Source organism: Candoia aspera, chromosome 1 (assembly GCF_035149785.1).
Source record: "Candoia aspera isolate rCanAsp1 chromosome 1, rCanAsp1.hap2, whole genome shotgun sequence".
In the NCBI taxonomy this organism is placed as follows: Eukaryota; Metazoa; Chordata; class Lepidosauria; order Squamata; family Boidae; genus Candoia; species Candoia aspera.
This window is the reverse complement of record NC_086153.1, coordinates 247,202,237-247,227,228: the sequence shown is the minus strand read 5'-3', so window position 1 is coordinate 247,227,228 and position 24,992 is coordinate 247,202,237. Positions and strand designations below refer to the sequence as shown.

General features: G+C 40.4%; 1 protein-coding gene across 1 annotated transcript; it reads left to right on the top strand.

Annotated features, from left to right (window-relative positions):
- RIC3 (RIC3 acetylcholine receptor chaperone) lies at nt 1-24,957 on the top strand. Its single transcript, XM_063289426.1, is given in 7 exon segments — nt 1-171; nt 11,206-11,438; nt 12,713-12,791; nt 17,418-17,511; nt 20,180-20,328; nt 22,605-22,877; nt 22,880-24,957. Coding segments are annotated over 7 exon segments (1,011 nt in total). The 5' UTR covers nt 1-20; the 3' UTR covers nt 22,912-24,957.
- The last annotated feature ends 35 nt before the right edge of the window (nt 24,958-24,992 follow it).

The window sequence follows — 24,992 nt, the reverse complement described above, 5'->3', positions numbered from 1 at the left end:
GCTGGGGCGAGGTTGTTGCCATGGCGTACTCTGCGTTCCGGAAAGTGGCTTTGGCCTCTTGCTTAGTGTTATGTTTGTCGCTGCTCCTGCCAAAGGTCTTCCGTTTGCGGGGCTGGAGGCAGCCAGAGCCCTCCACTGCCGTCCCGTCCACTCCGTCTGCCATACTCGAGGGTAAGAGGCCGCTTCTAGGGCCCCCGAGCGGCTCCCTCTTAATCTTTTCCTGAGCCCGGCTGAATGTATATAGGAGCTGCGGAAGTTGCAGAGGCTACGCGGTGATCGGTTGGTCGCTGTCCATTCCGCCTTCTGGTCCAGAGGTTAGGCATCTAGGAAGGATAAAGACAACAGTGGACCCCGCTTTATATTGAATAATGATTAACAATAATTATCGTGAAAATCCCTAATATTAAACCGTTTCTTTGTGGTTAAGGCACCAGGTTAGAAACCAGGAGGCTGTGAGTTCTAGTCCCGCCGTAGGCCTGAAAGCCGATTGGGGGACCTTGGGCCAGTCACACACACTCTGCCCAACCCACCTCACAGGGTTGCTGTTGTGGGGAAAATAGGTGGAAGAAAGTGTATTAGTTATGTTCACCGCCTTGAGTTATTTATAAAAATAATAAAGGGATAAAAAAAAATTAAAAGTGTGACATAAGAAAGAATAGCAGATGTGATTATATCTATGGGCACAAGCATGCACATCCATATAAGCCCTTTTGCAAAGCCATCTGTATGTCCCTCATTATACCTACTGGTATTCTCTATCACAGCCCTTTTCCAAATCTCATTCAGATTTGTTTTAATTCCCAGAACTGGGAGCCAGATTAGCTGGGAAATATGGAAGCAGCAACCTTAACATATCATGTTTGGGTTGGGATAGAAGGCTACTGTTGCCCTTCCTAACTTTGCATTGGAGTTTTGGAAGATGTGTGGATTTTGGGGGCAGCAAGCTCAAATGCTACAGTAGCTAGTACATTTGAAAGTTATTGCTGTTAATTTATGGATTCTTGTCAAAATGGACTAAGGAATGAATAAATGAACATGATTCTCATGTACAGGTAATATTTTAGTTTTACACATTTTCATGGAGTTATTAAAATCTGTTTCAGTTTTTTTACCAAAGGTGTTTGAGTTTTTAGTTTAAAGATGGAATCATGAGGGAAGAGTGTGCTGAAGACTTCACTTTCTCACTGGCTGTGGCCATCATGATTTGAAATAATGTCACTATAATTTCAGTGTATCTGTTCTTATTATTACATCATTTATAGTATTTGGTACAGTTTTGTTTTGTGATCTTGTTTATTTTTTGAGTTGTAGTCAGAGCAAAATAAAATTGCAAATTTGAACTGTGAATTGCTGTCAGTCTTTGGACTATAGAGCTAAAGTGTTTCTGCCTAGAACTTTTTCCTATATCCTTTGTGCCTGTTTCACCTTAAAGACCTTCTATAAACTACAGTATAGGAAGTATAAAGAAAACAATTAGTGCTACTATACTAATTCCATACAGTTGCATTTATTTTATGTCAGTGTGTGTTTGTAATCCTAAAATGGGATTAAAATAGGAATAAATTCAATATATATTTCTAAGAAAATTTGCATTATGTTTTATTTTGTTTCTTTAAATTATTTCATATATACATAAGCACTTGTTTTATCCTCCAATGCATCAGTTTCCTAGCTTTTTGTAACCATCACATAATTATTTTCATACATTTTAATGTTCTCATGTCCATTATTGTTTGCTGATTATACAATACTTTGGATGTTTTATATAAAATATAAATAAATATATTGTTTAAAAGACCCATAATGTGTTTTCCTTCTTATTGTTTTTCCCCAACCCTCTACTGGACTACCAACCTTTATACTGGACATACGTCACTTCCATCATTCTAAAGTGTGTTTTCTGTTACTGCACAAATCAAGTAAAATGTACATGTACAGGGAAAATAATCATGGTTAGTATTTTAATATAGCTTATCTACACCCTTTGAATGTTAAATGTCATCACCATAGCCATTACTTCTTCATGTCATCTTTTAGAGTCACACTTTTACTACCAAAATGGAAGCAATAAATAAGAGGTGTTTCATAGCAACAGAAATTCAAGAATGCTGTTTTAACTGCATTTACATAAAGCATTCTTTAAATAAGTTTACCTTTTTATTTTATATTGTTTTGATTTAATTTGGGAGCTTTAACAATGAATATTTATATTTATTATTTTAGTATTGTAGGTGTTGACTTGATAATTTTATGATGTTGTGGTTTTAAGGTGAATTTTATTGTAAACCGCCCAGAGTCCCTCCTTTGGGGGGAGATAGGCGGTGATAGAAATGTGAAAAATACATACATACATACATACATAAAATATAGCAGATTATGTGATATGTTCCATGTTTGAATGGCACCAATTCTGATGCAAAACTGAACTGTAATGTTTTGCTAAAAGCTTCCAAAACTGAAGAAGTTAATCAAAGATCTGAATATTTGCATAGGCAGATGGATATAAAATGTGTATGCATTCTTGCTGTATTGATTTTAGTTAATACAATATCACTCATTTTAACTACCAATAATAATTAAGTATGACTACAAAATAAAAAGGTTAAAAAGGATAGCCACCATCAGAACATTTGAGGGAAACACAACTCAGTCATGGAGTTACTGAACATGCAGTCATTTCTGTTGGCAGATGCTGGGAAAGCCTTTAGCCCAGGAGAGGCCAAAAAAGTCACACACCAAGCATTTCTATAAAAATAATTTATTTACAGAAAACAAAAACAAAACATATTTAAAAGACTTAGCTCCCTTTGGAGCAAGCCTTGCTTGTCTACATTGCCGGCAGAGAAAAAAGAGAGGAAGTGAGAAAAAGACCGGGCAGGTTTCCTCCCCCCAGGCTATTTTGCATGAAGCACGTGAGAGGAGACAATCTAATACAACCTTTTAACCCGGCCAAAATGATTAGGCACAATAGCAGTCTTAATCGTTAGTAGGAAAAACTCAACACTCTCCTTTTTATACTATAGATTAAGATGCAAACCAATCTTCTCTGACTTTATATGTCTTTCCATTCACATTACTTTACCATTATCTCCCCTTTGGTTTAACAGAAAGCTACCATTCTTCTTCCTGTGTTTTTCCAAACCTAGGTTATATTTCCAAGGCTTTTTAATGTGAAATGGCTTTTCATGCAGGCTTCAAAATCAAGCCTTTGTTTTTCTGTTGATGTGAACAGCAGCAAATCATCAACATAAATGCACAGATACATACAGCCTTGTTTGTCCTTCATATATACACAGGGATCTGCTTTTCCTTTTTCAAAACCAAAATTCTGCAGTTTTTCATCTACTTTTTGGTTCCAGGATCTAGCAGCTTGTTTTAACCCATAGATTGACTTAACTGCAGTTCACAGACTAGATTCTCCCCTTTTTCATAGCCAGGGGGTTGCTGCATGTATAATCTGTGGTCTAAATCACCATAGAGAAATGCAGTTTGATGTCATAGTGGTTAACTGACATTCCCTTGAGTGCAGCAACTTTTAACAGTAATCTAATTGATTCACCTTTAGTAACTGGTGCAAAAGTCTTGTCAAAGTCTAAATCTTTCCTTTGAGTGAACCCTTTTGCAACCAACCTTGCTTTATATTTTTGGATTTTGCCATCAGCATCCCTTTTCAGTTTGAAAACCCACCTACAACCCAGACAGCGTTCATTGGGAGGTAGATTTACCAGTTTCCATGTTTTATTTTCTTTCAAGGATGCTAATTCCTGTTGCATGGCAGAATGCCAATTTTGTGCAATCTCAGGTGGTAAAGCATTCACTTGTTCTAAAGACTCAGGTTCTGTGAATATGTGAAAAGCCTTTACTGTTTCAGCCTGAAAACGTGATGGAGGAACGCCTTTATTACTCCTCTGAGATCTGCGAGGTAATACAGGGCTTAAATTTTGACTCCTATCACTTTCCTGAGAAGCATGTGTCTCATCAGACAGATCTTCAGTTTGCTTTTCTGGTTTAATGTCCTCATCAGGCAAAAGATCACCATCAGCAAGTCCTTGCTGTTCTCTTGTGGTGGTCAGTTCAACTGGAGAGCTAGAATTTAATCTCCCCCAGTTTTGTTCAGCAAAAGAAGCGCTTTTGCTAATTATTAATTTCTCTCCCATTATGAACCTGTAGCTCCTCTGGCTTTGTTCATAGCCAACAAAGATGGCTTTCTTTGTTGTGGGGCCTCCTTTCCTTCTCTGCTCTTTTGGAATGTGAACCCATGCAGTGCTACCAAACACTCTAAGATGGCTTACCTTTGGTTCCACACCATAAAACAAATGGAATGGAGTGTCCTGAATCATAGAGTTATACAACCTGTTCTGAACATAAGTGGCAGTCGATATTGCCTCTCCCCAGAACTTAAAACATAATTGTGAATCTTTTAACATGCATTCCATCGCATTTTGCAAGGTTCTGCCCTTTCTTTCAGCAACACCATTTTGCTGAGGGGTGTACGGGTTAGAATTTGTTCTATCCCCTTTTCCACTAGGAACCTTCTGAATTTGTGAGAAAGGTATTCTCCTCCTCTATCACATTGGAGTGCAGATACAGGCCTAGGGAATTTTCCATTTGCCCATGTCACAAAACTTTTAAATTTCTCAAATGCCTCATCTTTATGTTTTAAGATGTAGATAAATGTGTATCTTGAGAAATCATCAATGATGGTCATTGCGTACCTTGCTTGTCCAAGACTTGGAGCAAAAGGACCAATAATGTCAGAGTGTACAATTTCCAAAGGTCTAGTTGTAACTCTGTCACTGTGCTTACTCACAGGAGCTTTTAGTGTTTTGCATTCTTTGCAAACTACACAGTCTAAGTATTTATCACAGAGTTTTATCTTTAGGTCAGCACACAGCTGTGGCATTTGTGCTATATACTTGAAATTAGCATGACCAAATCTCCTGTGCATCAGGTGTACACATTGGTCATGATATGGTGTGTTGCCAACTGCAGCCATGCAGCTTGGCTTCCTTGCATTTTGCACAATGTACAAGGAGTCTTTTAACATACCAGTAGCACACAATTTCCCATTTTTACGTATCTCACAACCATTTTTCTTAAATGTTATGATATACCCTGTTGCAGCCAATTGTGCCACAGATAAAAGGTTTGATTGTAAATTTGGCACATACAACACACCTTTTACAGTTTCTCCTAAGCAGGATAAATACAAGTCACCTTGTCCCATAATTTTGGTGACAGACCCATCAGCCAAAGATACACTTTGTCTTTCAGTTTTAGACAGTGACACAAAAGAGCTTTTACAATTACATAAATGACAACTGGCCCCAGAATCTAACACCCATACATCAGAATTACCCTTCTCAGCAACCTGTGCAATCTGGGTTGTCTGAAGAGCCTTCTTCTGTGTTGCCCTTGTGTTTTTCTTCTCTGTCTTTCTACTCTTGGGTCTCATGGCACAGTCTCTTTGGAAATGTCCAGCTGAACCACAAGTGAAGCATCGCTGGCTTGCTAGCGCTGTGGCCTCAGGTTCCTTTCCCTTCTTTTCCCTCATTTTCTGGTCTTGCAGCTTTCCAGAAGAGATGGGGGATCTTTCCTCTCTCTTCTCCCATTCAGCGAGTAAGCGCTGTGTAACATACGATGGGGTGAGGTCTGCTTCAGGCATAGCCTCCAGGGTACAAATCAGCGTGTCCCACGTTTCATTTAGTGAGGACAGGAGGATATATGATTTTGTGAGAGGTGTAAATTCCATTCCTCTCTCCTGCAACTCAACAAACAGCTGCTGAATATAATGCAGGTGCTCAGGAAGGCTATCTCCTTCTGCAAGGTAGGCTCTGTACAGCTTTTTCGTCAGAGTAACTTTACTCCCTGTTGTTGCCTTTACATATAAGTCTCTCAAAGCGTCCCAAAGTTGCTTTGCAGACTGCATGCCTCGCACATGGACTAGCTGATTGTCCTCAACTCCCAAGATAATGGTGGCTCTAGCCCGCTCATCCTGTCTCAGCCATTCAGCACTGGGATTTGGGGGGTTTTGCTCACCAATTGGCAGCCAAAGATTCTCTCTGCGAAGATACATTTCCATCTTCAGGGCCCAATTCAAATAGTTGGTCTCTGATAGGCGCTCCAGAGGCATCGCTGAGGGCTGGGAGGTAGCCATGGCTTCTTCCTTCTTTTGCAAGTCACCTCAGCTAGCTTCTAAGTCCTGCAGACCGGCAGTTGCTGGAAAATCTCCAGGTGGCTCCAAAGAAAATCTTCACAGGTCTTTGCTACCTGCCTTTAAATTGTGCATGAGGTGTGGAGCTGATCTCTCTTTTCTCTCTGGGTTTTACTGGGTTGTTTACTGGGCACATAACCTGTTGGCAGATGCTGGGAAAGCCTTTAGCCCAGGAGAGGTCAAAAAAGTCACACACCAAGCATTTCTATAAAAATAATTTATTTACAGAAAACAAAACAAAAACAAAACATATTTAAAGGACTTAGCTCCCTTTGGAGCAAGCCTTGCTTGCCTACATTGCCGGCAGAGAAAAAAGAGAGGAAGTGAGAAAAAGTCCGGGCAGGTTTCCTCCCCCCAGGCTATTTTGCATGAAGCACGTGAGAGGAGACAATCTAATACAACCTTTTAACCCGGCCAAAATGATTAGGCACAATAGCAGTCTTAATCGTTAGTAGGAAAAACTCAACAATTTCTCTTCTCTTTCACTTGATTTTATCTTGTTTCACCTGTCTGGAGCACTTTCTATATCTACTTGCACACATCTTTCACCTGCTGTTTCAGTTTTTTAAGTAGCTAGCACATAAACTTGTAGCCCACTGAGGAAAACAAAGGCTTTCAATTATTCTTTTCAGCGTTAGCTCTCATTTGAAAGTTTGGGGTTTTAATCTTCCAGTAATAGGTAAACCTAAGTGGATAAAAGTATTCAAGGTTATTAATACCTTGAATAACACAGTATTCAGTAAAATTATAGTTCTGTAAATGGATGAAACCATTGCTATGGCTGAAATTTCCCACCAAATGTACTGCATTAATGTTAATGTGCCACAAGATAATTACAGATTAATAATTAAATAATTTCACCAGTACTCTAACAGACAGTGTGTAGTGATCTTTCATTGGTTTTATGCAGTATTTATAAGATGCCTTTTTAAAGAAAATTGGTTTTCTTTCATTGGTTTTGTGCAGTATAAGATGCCTTTTTAAAGAAAATTCTTTTACACATTTGGAAATATCTTTAAACAGCATAACATGGAAACCTGACAAAGAATCCTGTCTTGTCCCCTAGTAGATATTATTTTTTTAATGGAAAGAATACTGAACAAATTTTAGGGTTGATTTGGGAGGAAATTTATAGACAAAGATGACCTCAACTATATGAAGACCAGACTCTGCAATTTTATCATTTGATGCCAGGTCTTTTGGGAATACTAGAAATTGGAAAGGTAAGTGCCAAATTAAGCTAAGGACTCCTGCACATCTATAGTAGTCAACACCAAAGGTTTCTGAGCACATTCTAGAGTGTATGCTAATCTCAGCATAATCTGGAAGGAGGAGCCAATTTGGTGTAGTGGTTAAAGGCACCAGGCTAGAAACTGGGAGGCTGTGAGTTCTAGTCCTGCCTTAGGCACAAAGCCAGCTGGGTGACCTTGGGCCACTCACACTCTCAGCTTTAGGAAGAAGGCAATGGTAAACTGCTTCTGAAATCTTGGCCAAGAATTACTGACTTGAAGGGAAAGATGATAATTTTTTAAAAATGCTGAAACTTGCAAGGCTAGAAAATCTTGATGGTCATGGACAAACTATTCTCAAGTTTGTCCAGTGTTACTAGTGCTTGATAAAAAGTTTCATAACCTGAGGAATCAGAAGATTTCCTGAGACCCAGTTTGGTCTAGTGGTTAAGGTGCTGGGCTTGAACCAGGAGTCTGAGTTCTAGTCCCGCTTTAGGCATGAAAGCTGGCTGGGTGACCTTGGGCCAGTCACTCTCTCTCAGCCCAACTTGGTGCAATGTAGACTACCCTCCTCATGGTGCACCCCGGGCAACGTGACTTGTCACGGCTAAATAGTCTACACATCTGGCGGCTGGACCTCACAAGGATTTCCCAGCAAGAAAAGCAGCATGAACACCAAACTGCTATGCCATACGATAGGAAAAAAAAGATTTCCTAGAATATAGTTTGAATGGATGCCCTTGACAAGTTCTGGATAATTTTATATTTTAAAAACATACTGCAAAACCAACTAATGTTGGTTTGGTAATGGTTAATTAAAAAACTGCCATCTTCACAGATAAGGGGAAGAAGCAAAGATACTAGCTACTAGGCCTGTGGGCACTAATGTACCTTTCAACAATTTAGTGTATCCCATACTCCCTGTCCAACTGTGTTTTTCATTTTCTTTCAATTTTTTTTAAAAGAAAAGCTGGCATGCTGCGAAGGAAATTGCCTTTTTCTACCTTCTTTAGTTCCACAAATGTTTGTGGATGCAGATCAGCTCCATTCCATATCTATTGTTAGAAAATAATGATAGTGCAGGGTTGTTTTTTTGGAAGTATGCTTCCAAGGCCAGATATGGATGGATGGATGGCTGATTGATTGATTGATTGACAGCGGACAGACTGACTCAGAGCTGATAGGGATGTGGTGCAAGCATTGCAGTGCATTAAATAGATTTCTAATTGGCCATGCCCATTATAGTGGCTGTTTTGTGAATGGGTAAGCCTGCAGTGTAATAGCATCCACAATACTCTGTCAAAATTCCAAATGATTGGGTAAATTCTATGCTAGACTATTTATTGCTCCTTGGATGTCTTCTAAACTTTTCTTTGACATCTAGTATAATACCTTGCATAATAAAAGCAGGATAGAAAAATAAATAAATAAGGATAGTGTCAATTTTGTATACCAAATGTCACTATGTGAACAGTAAGCAAAAGTGCAATAAGGAATGCCAGTCACCATCTTTATTATCTTTTTGGTGCAAGGTAAAGACGTGTTTTATTCTCCCAGGCCTTTTAATAATGTGTTAATTATGCTGTGATATTTTTTTAACTTCCTCACTGCTGTTTTTAGTCTAGAACACTGTCATTTTTTAATTCTCTATTTTATCTTGCGGTTTACATGTATGTTTCATCTGTCATTTAACTATGAAAAATGTTTGAATTTTATTATAAAATTTTTAGAGATTTTTTTCATGGAAAATGGTATACAAATGTTTTAAATAAAGAAATGGGTGTGGTAAGTTCCAAAATTTGCAGAACTCCAAAACAGCCTCCAAATGCCGCAGTTCAATGGGGTTCAATCTTCGGTATTTGGGAGGAGACTGAAAATGGAGGGATGGAAAATAAAGGTTCTTCAAGGAAAGTTTATGTTTTATTGGTTTGAAAATTCAATAAAATTCCAGTTGAAAGCAGTAGTCCCAATATATCTGCGGGGCTCAAGCTGGGAAAATCTTGCATAGGCTGATAATTAATGTAAGGATTCCCACATGGATTCTTACATGTAGTAAATGTCTGTGTGGATTTCATATCATAGGTATACATTGGAGAGAAAATGAAAGTTTACATCAATAATTTTACAGTGGAATATCGCTAATATGCAAAAAAAAAAGGAACAATACTTCTGTCCTAACTTCTTATAAATGATATTATACCATTACATGTTTTGTATTGGAAATTCTTTCTTTTGATGATTTTAGTTATATAATGGTGTCATATTTGAGGGGGTGATGCCCACAGTCTTGAATTAGGCTGTTCCACCCCTCCTCAAGAAGCCCATGTTGGATCTACAGTTGTCTTTGACGATTATTGCCCAATCTCCAACCTTCTCTTTTTGTGGAAAACTGTTGAGAGGGTGGTAATACAAGAGCTACAAAGTGCCCTAAGGGAAGCCAATTTCACTCTGGATTCAGACCTGGGCATGGGATAGATTGGTTGTACTGGTAGATTACTTAGTCAAAACTTAAATGGAGGGAGTGCATCCCTGCTGGGCCTACTGGATTCTCAGCAGCTTTTGTTATAATTGGCCATCATTTCTTTCTAAACTAGCTGTGAAGGTTGGGGATTGGGAGTGCTATTTTACAGAGGTTCCATTGTTAGTGAGTAGTTCAATTTGGCAGTTGTAGGAAAGAGAGGTTGGCTTGGTGGCTGCTCATTTCTGGAGTGCTGCAAGGCTTAGTCTTTTCTTCCTACTGTTTCACATGTATTTGAACATCTGACTATATAAATATGCCAGCAATATCCAGCTGTACATTGCAATCTGGTGATGTTCAGTGTTTGGAAGCTGGAAGTCTGAGCGGGATAAAACAAGCTAAAATTGGTGCCTGATTCATTTAGAATTGTCTTCTCCAGGTGGAAACAATCCACATGATGCACTCATCTTGGGAGAAATTGTTAGTTGTCTCCCAGTTTCAGAATATAATGAGGTCTGGGAGGTGTTCTTTTGCTATTATGGCCCTGGTTTTATGGAAAGTAAACCTTTAGAAACTAGTCTTATTGCATCAGTAATGATCTTCTGGAAGATGAGTAAGATGTTCTTCTACAGACTGTTTGGTGAATAATATGTGACATTATCTTGGTTTTATTGGCTGGTTGACTGTTCCATCATTAATAATTCCTCACAGGGTTGTTGTGGGGAAAATAGGAGGAGGGAGCATTATGTATGCTGCTTTGAGTTGTACAAAATAAAGGAAGAATATCAATCTAATAAATACATTTTCCATACCTTGCTCATTGATCATAGGAGCCAAAGAGTGCTAAAATATTAAATGGTTCTAGTTGTGTATAGCTTTTCTTTGTCTATAAATGTATTCGTTCAATTCAAACTTTTCTACCAACTTTTCAACTTTAATTTTTCTGCTACCTAAGCAGGGTTTTATATAGCTTGTAAACATTTGTTTTAAGCAAGCTGTAGGTATCATAGCTAATTACTGTAATTTTAAGCTTTTCCAGATATACTAAACTATCCACTGTCAGTTCAAAATTTATGCTACCAATTCATGGAATGATTATCATTTGGTAAGACTATTATGACAACTCTGTTGAATGGCTACTTTTAGCTTATGGTATATAACTAGACATGTTAATATTTGCAGTTCACATATTGATTAGGTTCTAATAAAAATAGTGTCCTATTATAGATGGATCAACAGGACAATTTGTTTTAATTCAGTTTATTTTCTTTACAGAATAGATATTTCTGATTTGATTTTTTCAGGAAAAAGCAGTAGCCACTTTCCTCCAACAGCGCATCCCCAGATATCTCCTGAAGTCAGACCACCTGCTCCCCATTTTCCAAGATCTCACCTTGCTGAGGCCATTGCCAAAGCCAAGGGGGGAGGCGGAGGAGGAGGTGGGGGAGGCAGCAGTAGTGGGAGAGGTCTTGTGGGACAAGTCATCCCAATATATGGATTCGGGATCCTTTTATACATCCTATACATTCTTTTTAAGGTAAGATATTTATCTTCACCCTTAAAATTATCCTTGTGTCAAAAAAATATGTTGCAAATTGTGGATCTTGAGGTCGCTTTAAAGGAATCTTTATGGTAGACAATATTTATTTCTACCCTGTGGAAAATTACAGGGATAGAAGAAATGGCTGAGCAACAGATGGATACATTCCACCAATTGCTTTTGCTGCAGTGTGTTGTGGAACCAAGCAGTGTTATTTAAGAGCAGTTGAACAGCCACCACTAAGCCTTTGTACTACCACAGGGCCACATGACAGATTCTGATGCTCAGAGGTCAGGCTTTGACCTACCAGATATTTTCCCCCACTTAAAGGAAAATAAATGAGTAAGGATTTAAAAGAAACTTATTTTGAAACTGATGCTCTCCTTAGAAATGTTGCAGAGATTAGGGACAGATATCAGAGAACATCCAGTTTTTTTCTTTCTAATATATGATTTGTATCAAGCATTTTGATAGATGTTTAGTTAACCTGAATTTCAGTGGCTTCTGTCAAGTTTTGCCAATGTTTGTCCATTTTTGGTGGAGTTTGAAACTTCTAGTTTTTAGGATGGTGTCTACTGTTGCCTAATCAGAAAGGAAGATCCTGCAATGGAACTATCTCTTCCTTTGGCAATGTCCTGCTCTTTCTGAAGAACTTTTCCAGAGAGATTTAGGAAGATTCTAGTAATTGTTACCTTTATCTTAGGGAATACTTGACACTGGATACTTGAGTACAACATTTTATTTTCAGGCAAGTTCTCTCACACTCCAGCCAATTTGTTTGGAAGCTATGGGTTGGAAGAGAAAAATAAGATTCTTTCTGCCTACACAATTTCTGCCAAGTAGCTCTGTAGAATACATAATCTGCTGTTTAGTTTTTGTTTCAGTTTAAGCATAACAAGAAATTGGAATCTCTTGCCAAAATATAGAAAAGGATCTTCTAAGGTTGAGTCTTGGGAGTATGATTTGTTTAAACTAGGATCAAACCATGATTTTCAAGGCTAATTTATTTGCTAATAAGTTTAAATAAACCAAATTCTTCAGTTTGGTCATTTTAAAACTGGAAGGAGTTTTCTAATGTCTTTCCCTGGTGTATGAAAGGGGATGGAAATGGAGTTACTAAACCCAAGACGTACAATATCAGTAGTTTATTGATATAATTAAAATGATGACTTCCCATTATGGCTGAACTGAGCCTTTTCTCTCTCTTGAGGCTTTTAAAAGATACTGTTCTCACTATTCCTACATTAGTAACTTTTTCTTCCAATTAATAGCTTTCTTCAAAGGGGATGATCTCAACAGTTGAGCATAAATGTCCTCCTTCAGCACCTGGAAATAAAAACCGGAAGATTAGTAAGTACCATTTCAAGTTTGAGATCAAATTTGTTTGTTTATGAGGCTTAGAGGCCACCGAACTCTTTAAGACTCTGGGAGGCTTATAATGCTAAAAGTCAATACAACAGTAAGACAGTAGGGAGAAAAAAAACATAATCCATGTGCATCCAGAAAAAATACATCCTCAAACAAAATTCTACAGGTACTCAGTGTGAGGTTCCAGCCACCCTCTGACTCAGAAAATGAAACTCTTTCTTAGTCAGAAGAGGAAACAGAAACTTACCAGGCAGAAACCGGGAAAGCAAAACCCAAAAATGACTCAGCAGCATGGGAAAAGTCACAGACGCTGATTGGCCAATCTTCGGAGGAGGATTTGAATCTTCTAGCGTGCGTGAACAACATGCAGAAAAGCATGCGAAGGAGAAGGCAGCCCGATTGGCTGCAGAAGGGAATAGGTGCGCAAAGGATCGGCATAAAAGGCAGACGTGCAAAGAGCAAGCTGCTGGAGACAACCGGTCCCTCGAGCTCACAGTTCCAGCAGAAGAGTCGTTACCCACATTGGAAACCTCGTCTGTAGCTGGAGGGGAATCAGTGCCAGTGTCTCCTATCGGAGAGGACTTGTATCCTGCAACCGCTGCCACAGAGGATCTTCTCCCTGCCGAACCCTGCAACCTCAGCCTTGCATCCAGCTTCGGACCTCTTTGTTGCCATTCTGCGCATTCCAGGCGCGCTTCCAGCCTTGCTTTGATCTTCCAGTCATGTGCAGAATCTTCAGCCCAGCTTCATTGTGCTCCAAGTCCTCAGCCTTGCCCTGAATCTCCAGTTCAGCCTTATTGTGCTTCCAGCTCCCAGCCTTGTCCAGAGTCTCCAGTACAGCTTTGTCGTGCTTTTGACCTCCAGTCTTGCCTAGGATCTCCAGTCCAGTCTAGCTGTGTCCTGGTTGCTCAACGTTGTTCAGGAACTTCAGATCTATCTTGTCATGTATCGGGTTTTCAACCTTGTCTAGAGCCTGTGGTCCAGTCCGGTCATGTTTCAAGCCGCCTAGTCCAGAACCTCCAGTCCAGCCTAGTCATGTGCCAAGCTTCCAGCCCAGTCTGGAATCTTCAGCTGAGTCCAGCCTTGCTTCGTTATCAGCCTTGTTTCAAGTCTCCCACCCAGAGTATCCAGCCCAGCCCAGAATCTTCAGCTGAGTCCAGCCTTGCTTCAAGTTATCAGCCTTGTTCCGAGTCTCCAGCCCAGAGTCTCCAGTCCAGCCTGAGTCACCTAGTCCAGTACAGTCCTGCCTCTAGACCCAAGCCTTGTCCAGTGGTTCCAGTTCAGTCTCGCTCAGCTTTCCAGTGCCAGCCTAGTTCGAGTGGTGTCCCAGATCGCGGACGATTGTCTCCAGTTCCAGCAGTGCTATGTGCCCTAGCTTTTTCCAGTTTTCCAGCTCCCGTCAGCAAATTCCACTCCGCTGTGTTACCAGTTTCCTCCTGCAACCTTGCCAGCTCCCCTGTTGTTACCTGGGTGGTCTTGATTGGAACCAGTCTACCTCTTGACTTTAAGGACTTATTATTGTAAATAATTATTTAATAAAGAGTGTTTTGATAAGAAACCTGCCTGGCCGCCTCATAGTCTGAACAGGACACTTGGCACCCACCCTAACCCATGGCCTGGGGAAATAGCCAAGTTTTCAGAGTCTTCTTCAACATCATCAGGGTTGGAGCTATGGATTATCTGGGGGTGATGCTGTTCCAGGGGGTGGTGTCCTAACAGTCGGGAATCACGCTGAGACGAGGAGTAGGTCTCTAGTGTTTATTACTGCTACATAAGACAGAAAAACCTAACAAACTAAAGAAGCGTGGGAAAAACCCAGACAGATAAACCCCAAAAGTTAAGGTGGGTCTGATCTGTGTCTCTTTGAATGGCTGCTTAATTCCTCAGTACTACGCATGCATTTTCCACCCTGGATAGAGGCCCCCTCCTGCTTGCCATCAGTACTCATGACAGGTGGGTGTTACAACAGAGAAGGCACACTTACAGTGTCCCAATAGATGACATTGTTTAATCAAAGGGACCCAGAGTTCACCCACTCTGCCTAATCATACAGGCCAGGCAGAAACTATCAGAGATAATGGTCCCTGAAGTAGCCAGGCCCTATGCCATGAAGAGTTTTGTAAGTGGTAATCAGCACCTTTATTTGCATCTGAAAGCCAACTGGCAACCAGTACGGCTTGCAGAGCAGTGGTGTCACATGGGCAGACCAAGCATACTCATTACTGCCCACACCACTACATTCTGGACCACCTATAGCTTCTGAGTCTTATATCTTCAAGGATAGTCCCATGTACAGTGCATTGCAATAATCCACTCATGAGGTGACTAGAACATGAATAAGGGTCAGAAGGGCCTCCCAGTCCAAAAACAACTATAACTGATGAATCTGTGCAGAGGCCTTATTGGCCACAGGTTCCACCTGCAAGCTGTGAATCCAAGAAAATACCTACATTACACAAGTTTCAAATGGGAAGTGCTGCCCCATCTAGGATTAAAAATGGAAAGTTCCCAGGGTCAGGGGGCCCAAATCCCCATAGCCACTCAGTCTTGTTGGGATTGATCTTGAGATTGTTGCTCCCCATCACAGCCTCCAGAAATTGGGACAGCTTCTCTTGGGCAGCCCAGGGTCAGGATGTATAATTGGATGTCATCAGCATACTGATGGTACTGGGCTCTACACTGATAGATAACCTCACCCAGAAGTTTCATGTAGGTATAAAATAGAAGGGGCAAGAAGTTGAGCCCTGAAGCACCCAAAAATGAGGGACTGCAGGCTCAATCTCCCCACCCCCAGGCAACACTGACTGGAAGTGATCACAGAGAATCACCTCACCATGGGGCCTCCTGCTCCTGGGCCCCATAGTCCAGAAGGTTACCATGATTGAATGTCTCTGTAAGATCATGGAGAATCAGGATGAATGCACCACCCTTGTTCCAGCTCTGTCAAAGGTTATCAACAAGCATGGTCAATGCTGTCTCTACTATATCTGATCTAAAACATAACTGAAAAGTGTCCAGATAATTCATTTCTTCCCGAGCTTTCTGAAACTGCAGCCCAACCACCATCTCAACAGTCTTCCCTGCAAAGAGAAGATTGGAGACTGGAGGAAAATTGTTCAGAAATGTTGGGTCCAGCAATGGCTTCTTGACGAGGGTGCACACCACCACCTCTTTTAAGGCTGACAGGACTGCCTCTCCCTCAGAGAAGCTGACACCACTGCATAGACACAACCACATGTCATTTCTTGAGTGGTCTTAATAAGCCAGGAGGGACAAAGATCTAACAAATAGATGACTGGCTTCACACTCTGAAGACCCTGTCTACTTCATCAGGAGTCACAGGCTCAAACCCATTCCAGCGAAATCCTCAAGACCATCTCTCAGGCACCTCAGCCAAACCTGCCCAGTCACAGTTCAACTCCAAATGACTTTATCAGCCATATAGCTAAGATATTCTTCACAACAGCCCTACGGATGATCCTGCGGACTTTTCCCTCCACAGCAAAAATCAAGTCACCCTAAGCAGAGCCACTGGATAGCTATTGGTGGACAAATAAGAGCAGAGAAATAACACTAAGCAAGGACTACCTGTGGATATAGATATAGAGATATAGATAGGCATTAACCTACATATGCATAGAAGTCCTTTTGCGAAGTGGGCTTCTTTGTTCCTCCCATGTTATTCTTCTGTAAGGTATCTGAAGGGCTTTTCTCCAGAGAGAAATTTGGCATAGTGGGAAAATGACAGAGCTGTAGCACCTCAGAGGAAAAAAACTAATACATCGGCAGCACTTGAACTTGTTACGATCAAGGAGACAAGATCTCTTCCAAAGGCACCACTATTTTAGAAGGATGTTCCATTTTTGCATTCTCCTGCTTCATTGCAGGACATGAAGGGATGTTTGACAGGGCATCATGACACCAAGGTGAGCATCAACTTCTCCCAGCTCATTCTTTGGGCAGATGATTGATACTTCCAGAATATATGTGTACAAAAAATATGTGCTGAATACATCTGAACTCTTCTGCATACCAGTAGGAATGTTCTTTGGTTCCTGAAGCATAGTAGAAACCACTTTTTCTGTACTTCTGTTCTTGATATATGCTACAAACAATGAATCCCCACCCTTTTAACTGCTTATATTTATTTTTCACACAGTCCTAGTCATATATGTGTTGAAGTAAATTTTACCCCAGTCAGTGAGACTTGTTCCTGAGACAGGCTGCAATCTTGTTTCTTCTTTCTCTCAGCCAAAATAATCATTAATTTTCCTCAAAGAGGAAATATTCTCTATGAATATTATCTTTGTCATTAGCTTATGTCTCTGACCTTGATACAGCCTTGCCTTTCTTTGGGCAATAAGAATCAGGCAGTGAGGAGAAATCGAGTACATTATATATGCTGCTTCTAACTTTAGGGATAATCCCCTTTCCCCCTTTTTCCTTTTTTTAAAAAAATATAAAAGATAGCTCTGTTTACTAGCATTCACAGTTTAGAACAAGTTCCATCTTTTTTCTTGATGTACATTCAAGACAATCCATGCTTCTTGGACTGAACTGTTTCAGCTGCAGCTACTGACACCTCCTGGAACTGTGTTTATGTTACAGCTGACTATGAACTTGCTCAACTTCAAGATAAACTGAGAGAGACCGAAGAAGCCATGGAAAAATTAATCAACAGAGTGGGACCCAACTGTGAAAGGTATTGCTGTTTGTTAAAGGCTGTCAGGGGAACTGGCAAAGAAACCACGCTGAGTCCGGTTTTCACTCTAGTTTCTTTATTGGTCACGCCATATACAGAATCTTGCCAGACTAAAGGTTTCTTAACTGAGCTAAAGGGAAAAATACCCTTGGGAATCTAGGGTGGTGCTAGTCTAACTTTCTTCCTCCCCCCCCCCCAAAACACACGCTCCAAGCTGTGCAAGCTGTGAGAACACTTATCTGCCTGGAATGCTCTCTCTCCTTCCTCAGCTCTGAGCTCCATCACAAGGCTCAGTTTTAGTACTTATATTCAGAACAGACTAATTCACATTTTCAAATGATAAATTGGTGGTCTTCCTGACAACTTTCTCCTTCAGAGGATGGAAGATCAGCTATCTTTGACTTAATCCTAGCTGATATGGAAGATATAGTGTGAATGTTGGAGGAAAGCAGGCAGATAATGTTGGAATCTTGGTATTAAGGCAAACTAACACTTAATGAGATCAAATGCATTTGAAAACTATTTTAATAAACTTAAAGTAAGATTCCATGGCAGAAGAAGCTAATGAAAAAAGAGCCAAGATTAGTGGGAGTCCCTTAAAAAGAAGATACTAAAATGCAAGTGCAAACAATCTGAATGGGTTTAAAAAAAAAAAAAAAAGTTAGACAATGAAAGAAAATGATATGACTGGACAAAAAGTTGGTGAGAATTGCAGACATACATAAGAGGTGAAAAGAGGGACAGTTCATTAAAGAAGAATAGAGGCGGACAGGTGGCCCAGATTTACAGAAATGCTAACAGGAAAACCAAAACTCAAAACGCACTGAGGTTAGGGGAGGATGCCAACAACAAAATGAGCTGCTTCAGATACATTCAAAAACTGAAAGGGTGAGAAAAAAGAATGACATACCAATTCTTCAGTGAAGATGGTGAAACAGACAGTGATAACCAAAAAGGGACAGAATTACTCAACTCTTATTTTGGCTTGGTCAGAGAAGAGTTGAAGGGAGGCTGTCCTGCGCAGGCAAAATTACTCTTCTCTTTTCTAAATCTCTTCCATCTACCACCTCCCAAGTTACACTGTCTTAAAACAGATCCATTGACTCCACTCCCTTTCTAGATGAAATGATAAAAGCAACACTCAAAATGAAGCAAACTTTACACTTATTATTCCATTTCCTTTCAGAAATGAGTCCCGCATAGCCATTTTTTAAGAACAGCCCTACCATTCGGGATGGGGGATAATCAGCTTGGGGGGCAGCATTTACCCCAGAGATCCACATGGCTCTTCAGCTGTCATGGCCACTCCTGACTAGGTCACAACTTGGGCTTCAGTTCTTCATCCCAGTTCCTGAGCACCAAAGCGGGCATTTTCCTTTGTAACCTATCCCATTATGTGGTGCAGTGATGCCCTTTTTTTAATTTGAAAGGAAATTAGGTAAGCACTCTGAATGCTTTCTTCTTTCTGTGATATTTAATCAGCATGGGAGAAAATGATAGAAATTGTAAGCCACTTGATCCTTTTCAATAGATGAACATAAGTAAAAGGTCACTGTTTCCATTTATTTCCCAGTCACTAATGCCTTTGGGTCTGTTATATAATCATTTAGTGCCATTTTTTAAAATTTATTTTAGCAATAACACGAATTGCTAAATAAAGGAAAAATAGGCAGTCAAATATTTGAGAGGTTATTTTAAGTTAGTGCATCTTGGTGCCCTGTCCTTTTCCAGTTGCACTGTTTCTCTCGTCTTTCACCTCTTTCACCAAAGTTGTGCTGATGGAGTTGTAGCAGAGACCTTTCCTTGCATTAGTAGTACAAGTGATGGCGGAAGTGTGGCCTTCCAAATAGTGCAGAACTACAACTCCCACCACTTCTTCCTTTTGGCCATACTTGCTGGGATGCTCAGATTTTGTCCTGATTCTGATTTGGGATGTTTATGAATAGTCTGTGAAGTCAGAGTAATCTGATTTCAGAGGATAGGGAATACTTAAATGATACTCCATATCCGAACTTACTTTACATGCTGGTTGTTGCAATAATTATGTTTGGGCTGAATCTAGAACAACTGAAATGTTATAATCTATATCACATAAAAGCATACATTTATATTTTTGCTTAAAATAAGAGCACACTGTAGCTAAAGGTATTAAATGTATTTGTGGGGGTTAATTCAAACTAACCAACCAAGATTTCCTGTGTCAAAATAAGCTACCATGAAGCTTGGGCCATCGTCTTTCCTCCTCCGTTTCACATGCCATAGAACAAAATCAGAAGCTTCTGCCTCTGGTCAAAGACTAATCACAATTTTCTCTGGCATCTGAATCTGGGAAATTGTGATTTACCTTCCACTTTGATTCAAAGAGTTACATGACATGGTAGATGTTACACCAAGATGTCAGTGTCTGCAGTGTCCTTCCTATGGGAGCATTTAAAACTTGCTATGTCACCATGTAGCCTCACGCATTTCATTTTTTAATTCCCTCTCCCAAGAAGGGATCTACAGTGAACACTCACTTTTCTTTTTAATATTGTGATTGTGAAGCCCCAAAGGCTTATGGTATTTGTTTTTTTTTTCCCCAGGGAGCCTCACTAGGATCATTCCACTAAAAATGTATGTAAATATTGTCAGGCACTGCCATTGGTGTGTTTTAATTCCTATTCCACAGCAGGTCCCAAAATGTCACAACTGATCAGGAGAAAAGGCTTCTTCAACAACTCCGAGAAATTACTAAAGTCATGAAAGAAGGCAAACTCATTGACATCATCTCCCCAGAGAAAGAAGCAGAAGAGGCTCCTTATATGCAAGACTGGGAAGGTGAGAGTGAAGCCTGCTCAGCTTTGTATCAGGGAGCCTGTCACAAGAAGTCCTTCTGTCTTCAAAACTATCTGAGTCCCTGGTTGTCCTGGTCACTCAGAGTTCCTGTAGACCCAGCACATGAGATACTGTTTTCAGTTCCTTAAGGGGGCTCTGGGATGGCCATGCATGCTGGTAGGTATATAGGGTTGGTTTGCCAAGCCAAGAGCCAGGTGGATCTGTTGGTAACATCCAGGACTATTGTGGACTGGTGTGTGTAGGAAAATCTATTTTGTCCTGCACTGGGCAGCTTTAAAAAGAGAGAACCAGCTCAAGAGATTTTGTTTCATAACAGAATCCTTGCTCTTATTCCGTGTATCACACTGGCCAGCCCAACTTGGAACTGAATCCAGCTTCAGACAGAATAGTGTACTCCACTGTACCTTACGGCAACAAGCTAGCCAAGGAGATGCAAGGCAACCTTTTCCTTTTCCTTTTCCTTCTCCTTTAGTGCCACGCTACCCTAGCATCCCAAGTTTAAGGCACCCATTTCATTTGGCCTGAGAGCAGGGCTTTTCTTCGGACAACCTTATTGTCCCACTATAATCTCTTTATATATCTGTATCTCAGTTCCACTACTTAGTTCATTCGCTAGATTGGCACAAGGCATTTCTCTCCAGAAGGGTGGAACCCTTGCAAGATTGCAAGATGGTTGAAAGCAACTTGGTACATGTGTTACTTAATTGCTTAACTAAAGCATAGGCATCCATTCCTAATCTCAAAGACTCCGAAATGTGCATCATGACATTGTGGCACTGCCCAGAAGTATAGAAGGGGCAACATGTGTCTCACAATGTTGCAATAACCTAAAGTTCCATTAGAGGAATGTGGGATTTGTTCTTGGAAGGCAACATGTATTCCAAATGCAAACTCCTAATTTGCTAATCATGGTTAACGGGAAACTGTGCTATACAATATTCCATGTGTGATGCATGATCCAATCTCAAATCTCTGGAATAAATAGGAAGGGGCAAAAAACTTCACCCAGTGCTTTCATGTTTAGCTGTTAGATTTTATTGTGTAAATATGTGTAGCTGTTGTTGTAAGCTGCCCAGAGTGTTAAAGGAGTGGGTGTCATATCAGTTACTAAGTAAATAAAATAAACTTGCTCCCAAACCTAAATACAAGGCAGAATTGCAATTTGAAGCCCAAAACATGAATTTACTTACTTAAACCTTGGGTTGCTTTTCTTATTCTGAGCCTCCCCTGAGATGCTTGTGCCCTGCACCCAACATGAAAGGGTCATGATCAATTGCTTGTAAACCTCACACACCATCCTTCATCCCTACCTCCTCCCTCTTCCAAGCCCTCCAGAGGCCTCCACACCCAGCCCTGGTATCCCTGCTTCTTTCTTCTACTCTGTCAGGACACCCCGGCTCTGCTGTCTGCCAAGCTTCCCAAGGTCACCCTGAACCTCCCCCAAACTGTGGCAGGGAGTAGGGTTTGTCTCTCCCCTGATCTTTTTGTTTATTTTCCTGGTTGTTTTAGATAGCTGCAACCTTCCATTGTTTCTTATAATGTAAATCAGAGAGAATGAGAGAGTAAAAAAGGGCTCTTTGTAGGTACAAAGTGAGGCGTCTGCAAGTACCACATTGCATGTCTCCAAGGTTTGTGTGTGTGTGTGCGCACATCAAATCAGTTTTTGACTCATGGTGACTGCCTGGACAAGTCCCTGCAGTTTTCATGGCAAGGTTTTCAGAATTGGTTTGCCCTTGCCTCCTTCCCAGGGCCAAGAGAGAGTGACTGGCCCAAGGTCACCCAGCTGGCTTTGTGTCCAAGGCAGGACTAGAACTCACAGTCTCCCAGTTTCTAGCCTGATGCCTTAACCACTACACCAAATGGCTCTCATGTCTCCAAGAAAGCTGAGTTAATCTAGGATTCCAGCAACACTGGCTTGAAAGGAAGTGTTACTGCAATTAATGTCATGTACCACACAGCTTCCCAAAGTTCCCAAAGTCTGGACACTCTTTTATCAGAAATTCTGGTAATGTTTGGAATGAGGTGTTTGGATTCACTGTATAATCTAAGACCAGATTATTTTATGTCTTAAGGTTATCCAGAAGAGACCTTTCCTGTTTATGATAATTCTGGTTGCTTCAGGCACAGACAGGACACAATTCTGGTAGATTGCCCAGATCCAAGCCAGCCTTCTGCTGAAGAGATAGCTGAGAGAATGGAGTTTCTGGACAATGAGGACTGTTTGTGTAGTGAAACTCTTCTGTCTGCTCTTGCCATAGTGAACAAGGGCTCTGCAGCAGGATCTGAGAACCAGCAGACCACATTCAGTGCTCAGAGTGGGACTGGCCATAACTTTGAGGAGTGCTACTGTTGCCATTATGAAGAGGATGATCCTGCTGTTCTGGCAGAAAATTCAGGATTCTTCTCTGATAGCTGCAGTGAAACAGAAGAGCTAGTCAAAGGGGAGCTGCTGATGGACTGTGATTATGAAAATATGGTATTCACAGAGCAAAAGGATGGAGATCCTGATGAAATTGGTATCCTAAGAAAGCGAAAACAAAAGGCACTGAGTTGCTAGGACACTGAGGATTGTGCACAATCATGTCACTGTTACAGACTGTGATCTTTGCTTTTAGGACAAAGCTTATCTTCTCTGTTGTGTGCCCAGTTGAAATCCTGCAATGGTATTAATTCTCCCTTGCTATAGCCTCCAAAGATTTTGAAAACAAGATCATTTTACATAGTTTTTCTATGCGCTTTCCTTCAGCTTTTGTCTTCAAGGGTATAGCTTAAGTTTACTGCATTCCCTAGCCCTGTAAAAAGTGCAAAAAGCAATCCAAGAATGGGAATGTTCTAATTTTTCTCACTATATTTATGTATTAAGAACAAAACTAGTCCTACATAGGCTGATGTGGTTCACTTTTAGTAGCATATATGAGCAGCAAATGATCAATACATTTAATCATTATAAGAAGTACAGTTTAGATAGATCTCCTTCCTTTTGCTAAGAAACACAAGCCTTTCATATCTTAAAATGAAGCTATTACAGCATGCAAAAGATATTTTATAGGCCTGTGAGAATATTCAGTTGATGTAGTGGTTTGATTCAAATTTCCAAGCTGAATCTCTGAAGGGATGTGAAATACCAAACTGAATTGGATGTTAAGCCTGTCCAGTGGGTTGGATTTGATTAAGAAGAGATTTGTTGGATCACACAAGAGTGCAACACCTGCCTGTGACTCATTAAAACTGCCTTATTTCTATAGGACCATGCAGCTGCTGCAGAGAGGCTTGCACTGCAGTCATGCAATCCTGGGAACAGACGTGAATGCTTCCTAAATGAGTTTGCAAACAGATGCTGAGCTTGCATTCAGGCTCCTGGGAATTCAAAAGCACCACTTGTGAATCAAATCTGAAGCATTGCACGTCTATATTAGACACTTCTGAATCAATCTGAAAAGAAGTCCTAATTTGGAGATTTGATAAGCTTTTGTGCATGTGCACATTTTTTCCCTAATAGAAGTGAAAGTCTAAATTGATCTATTTCCCCAATCAGTTCACAAATCTAAGTAGAATAGAAAAAAATGTGATTTTTTTTCAAAGGTTCCAAAATTTGAATCAGCTTGAGGTTGATTTGCACATTCCTAGTACTTTAGTGTCACCCCATCCAGGAAAATACCAGCTGCTCATCTTGCCTGGTAGCCAGAATTCCTCATAATTGATTGGTTGCTTCAGTCATCCCCAGCTGGGACCTTCAAGATATATTAGGTTGCAATTTCCATTGTTTCCTGGCAGTTTGATGAATTGCCATTGGAGGGAAGTGACAGGGATTTTTCCCCATGCAGTGACACAGATTGGGGAAATCTAAGTATCTTTTTCTCTGTCTAATTAAGAAAGACCAGGTAGTGTCATTTTTTGCAAAGATTGCTAATACATATTTTTTTAAAGGAAACAAGCAATCTCTCTCATCTCAGTGATAGCTCATTGTTTGCTATCTTGATTTTACACTGATGGCTTCTATCACATCTTGTCAAATTACACTTCAGCCTGGGTGTGTTTGGATAGAATCTAGATGAAATGAAGTCAGAACTAAAGTTTTGCAAGAAGCTGATACAGAACCTGTCTTAGCAGCATAGTGAAAATCTTAAGAAACAAGGGGATTGCATGTGATATTCAGGATAAAACTAGATGATGGACAAACCAAGTATCATTGTATCCCATTTCTGCATATTTGCAAACCAATGGTAGCTTGATCTACACTGGAATATTTTTTTGCTTAATAAGATGATTTCCATACTAGTGACTTATAACATCTGCACAGCATCATTCAACTACCACTGAAATGATATATAAAGCCTGCCCACATTACTGCTATTCTGGCACAACAATGGTTGGATGAACCTAGAAGATGCTATAAATTACTATGCAGAAATGTCCTATATGTTAAAATTGTCTGTAAATTATCATTATCTAGTATGTAAATGTATTCTTTTATGCAAGTTTGCCTTCAAAGGAATACACAAGTACAAAGAAGGGTCTTACTAAGTCTGCTTTGTCCAGCACAATCACGTCTCTTTGTTTCAAGTAAGGATGGGGAAGACTGAGCCAAGCAATATTAGGCATATGTACTGAGAAATAGGTGGGACGCGGTGGCGCTGCGGGTTAAA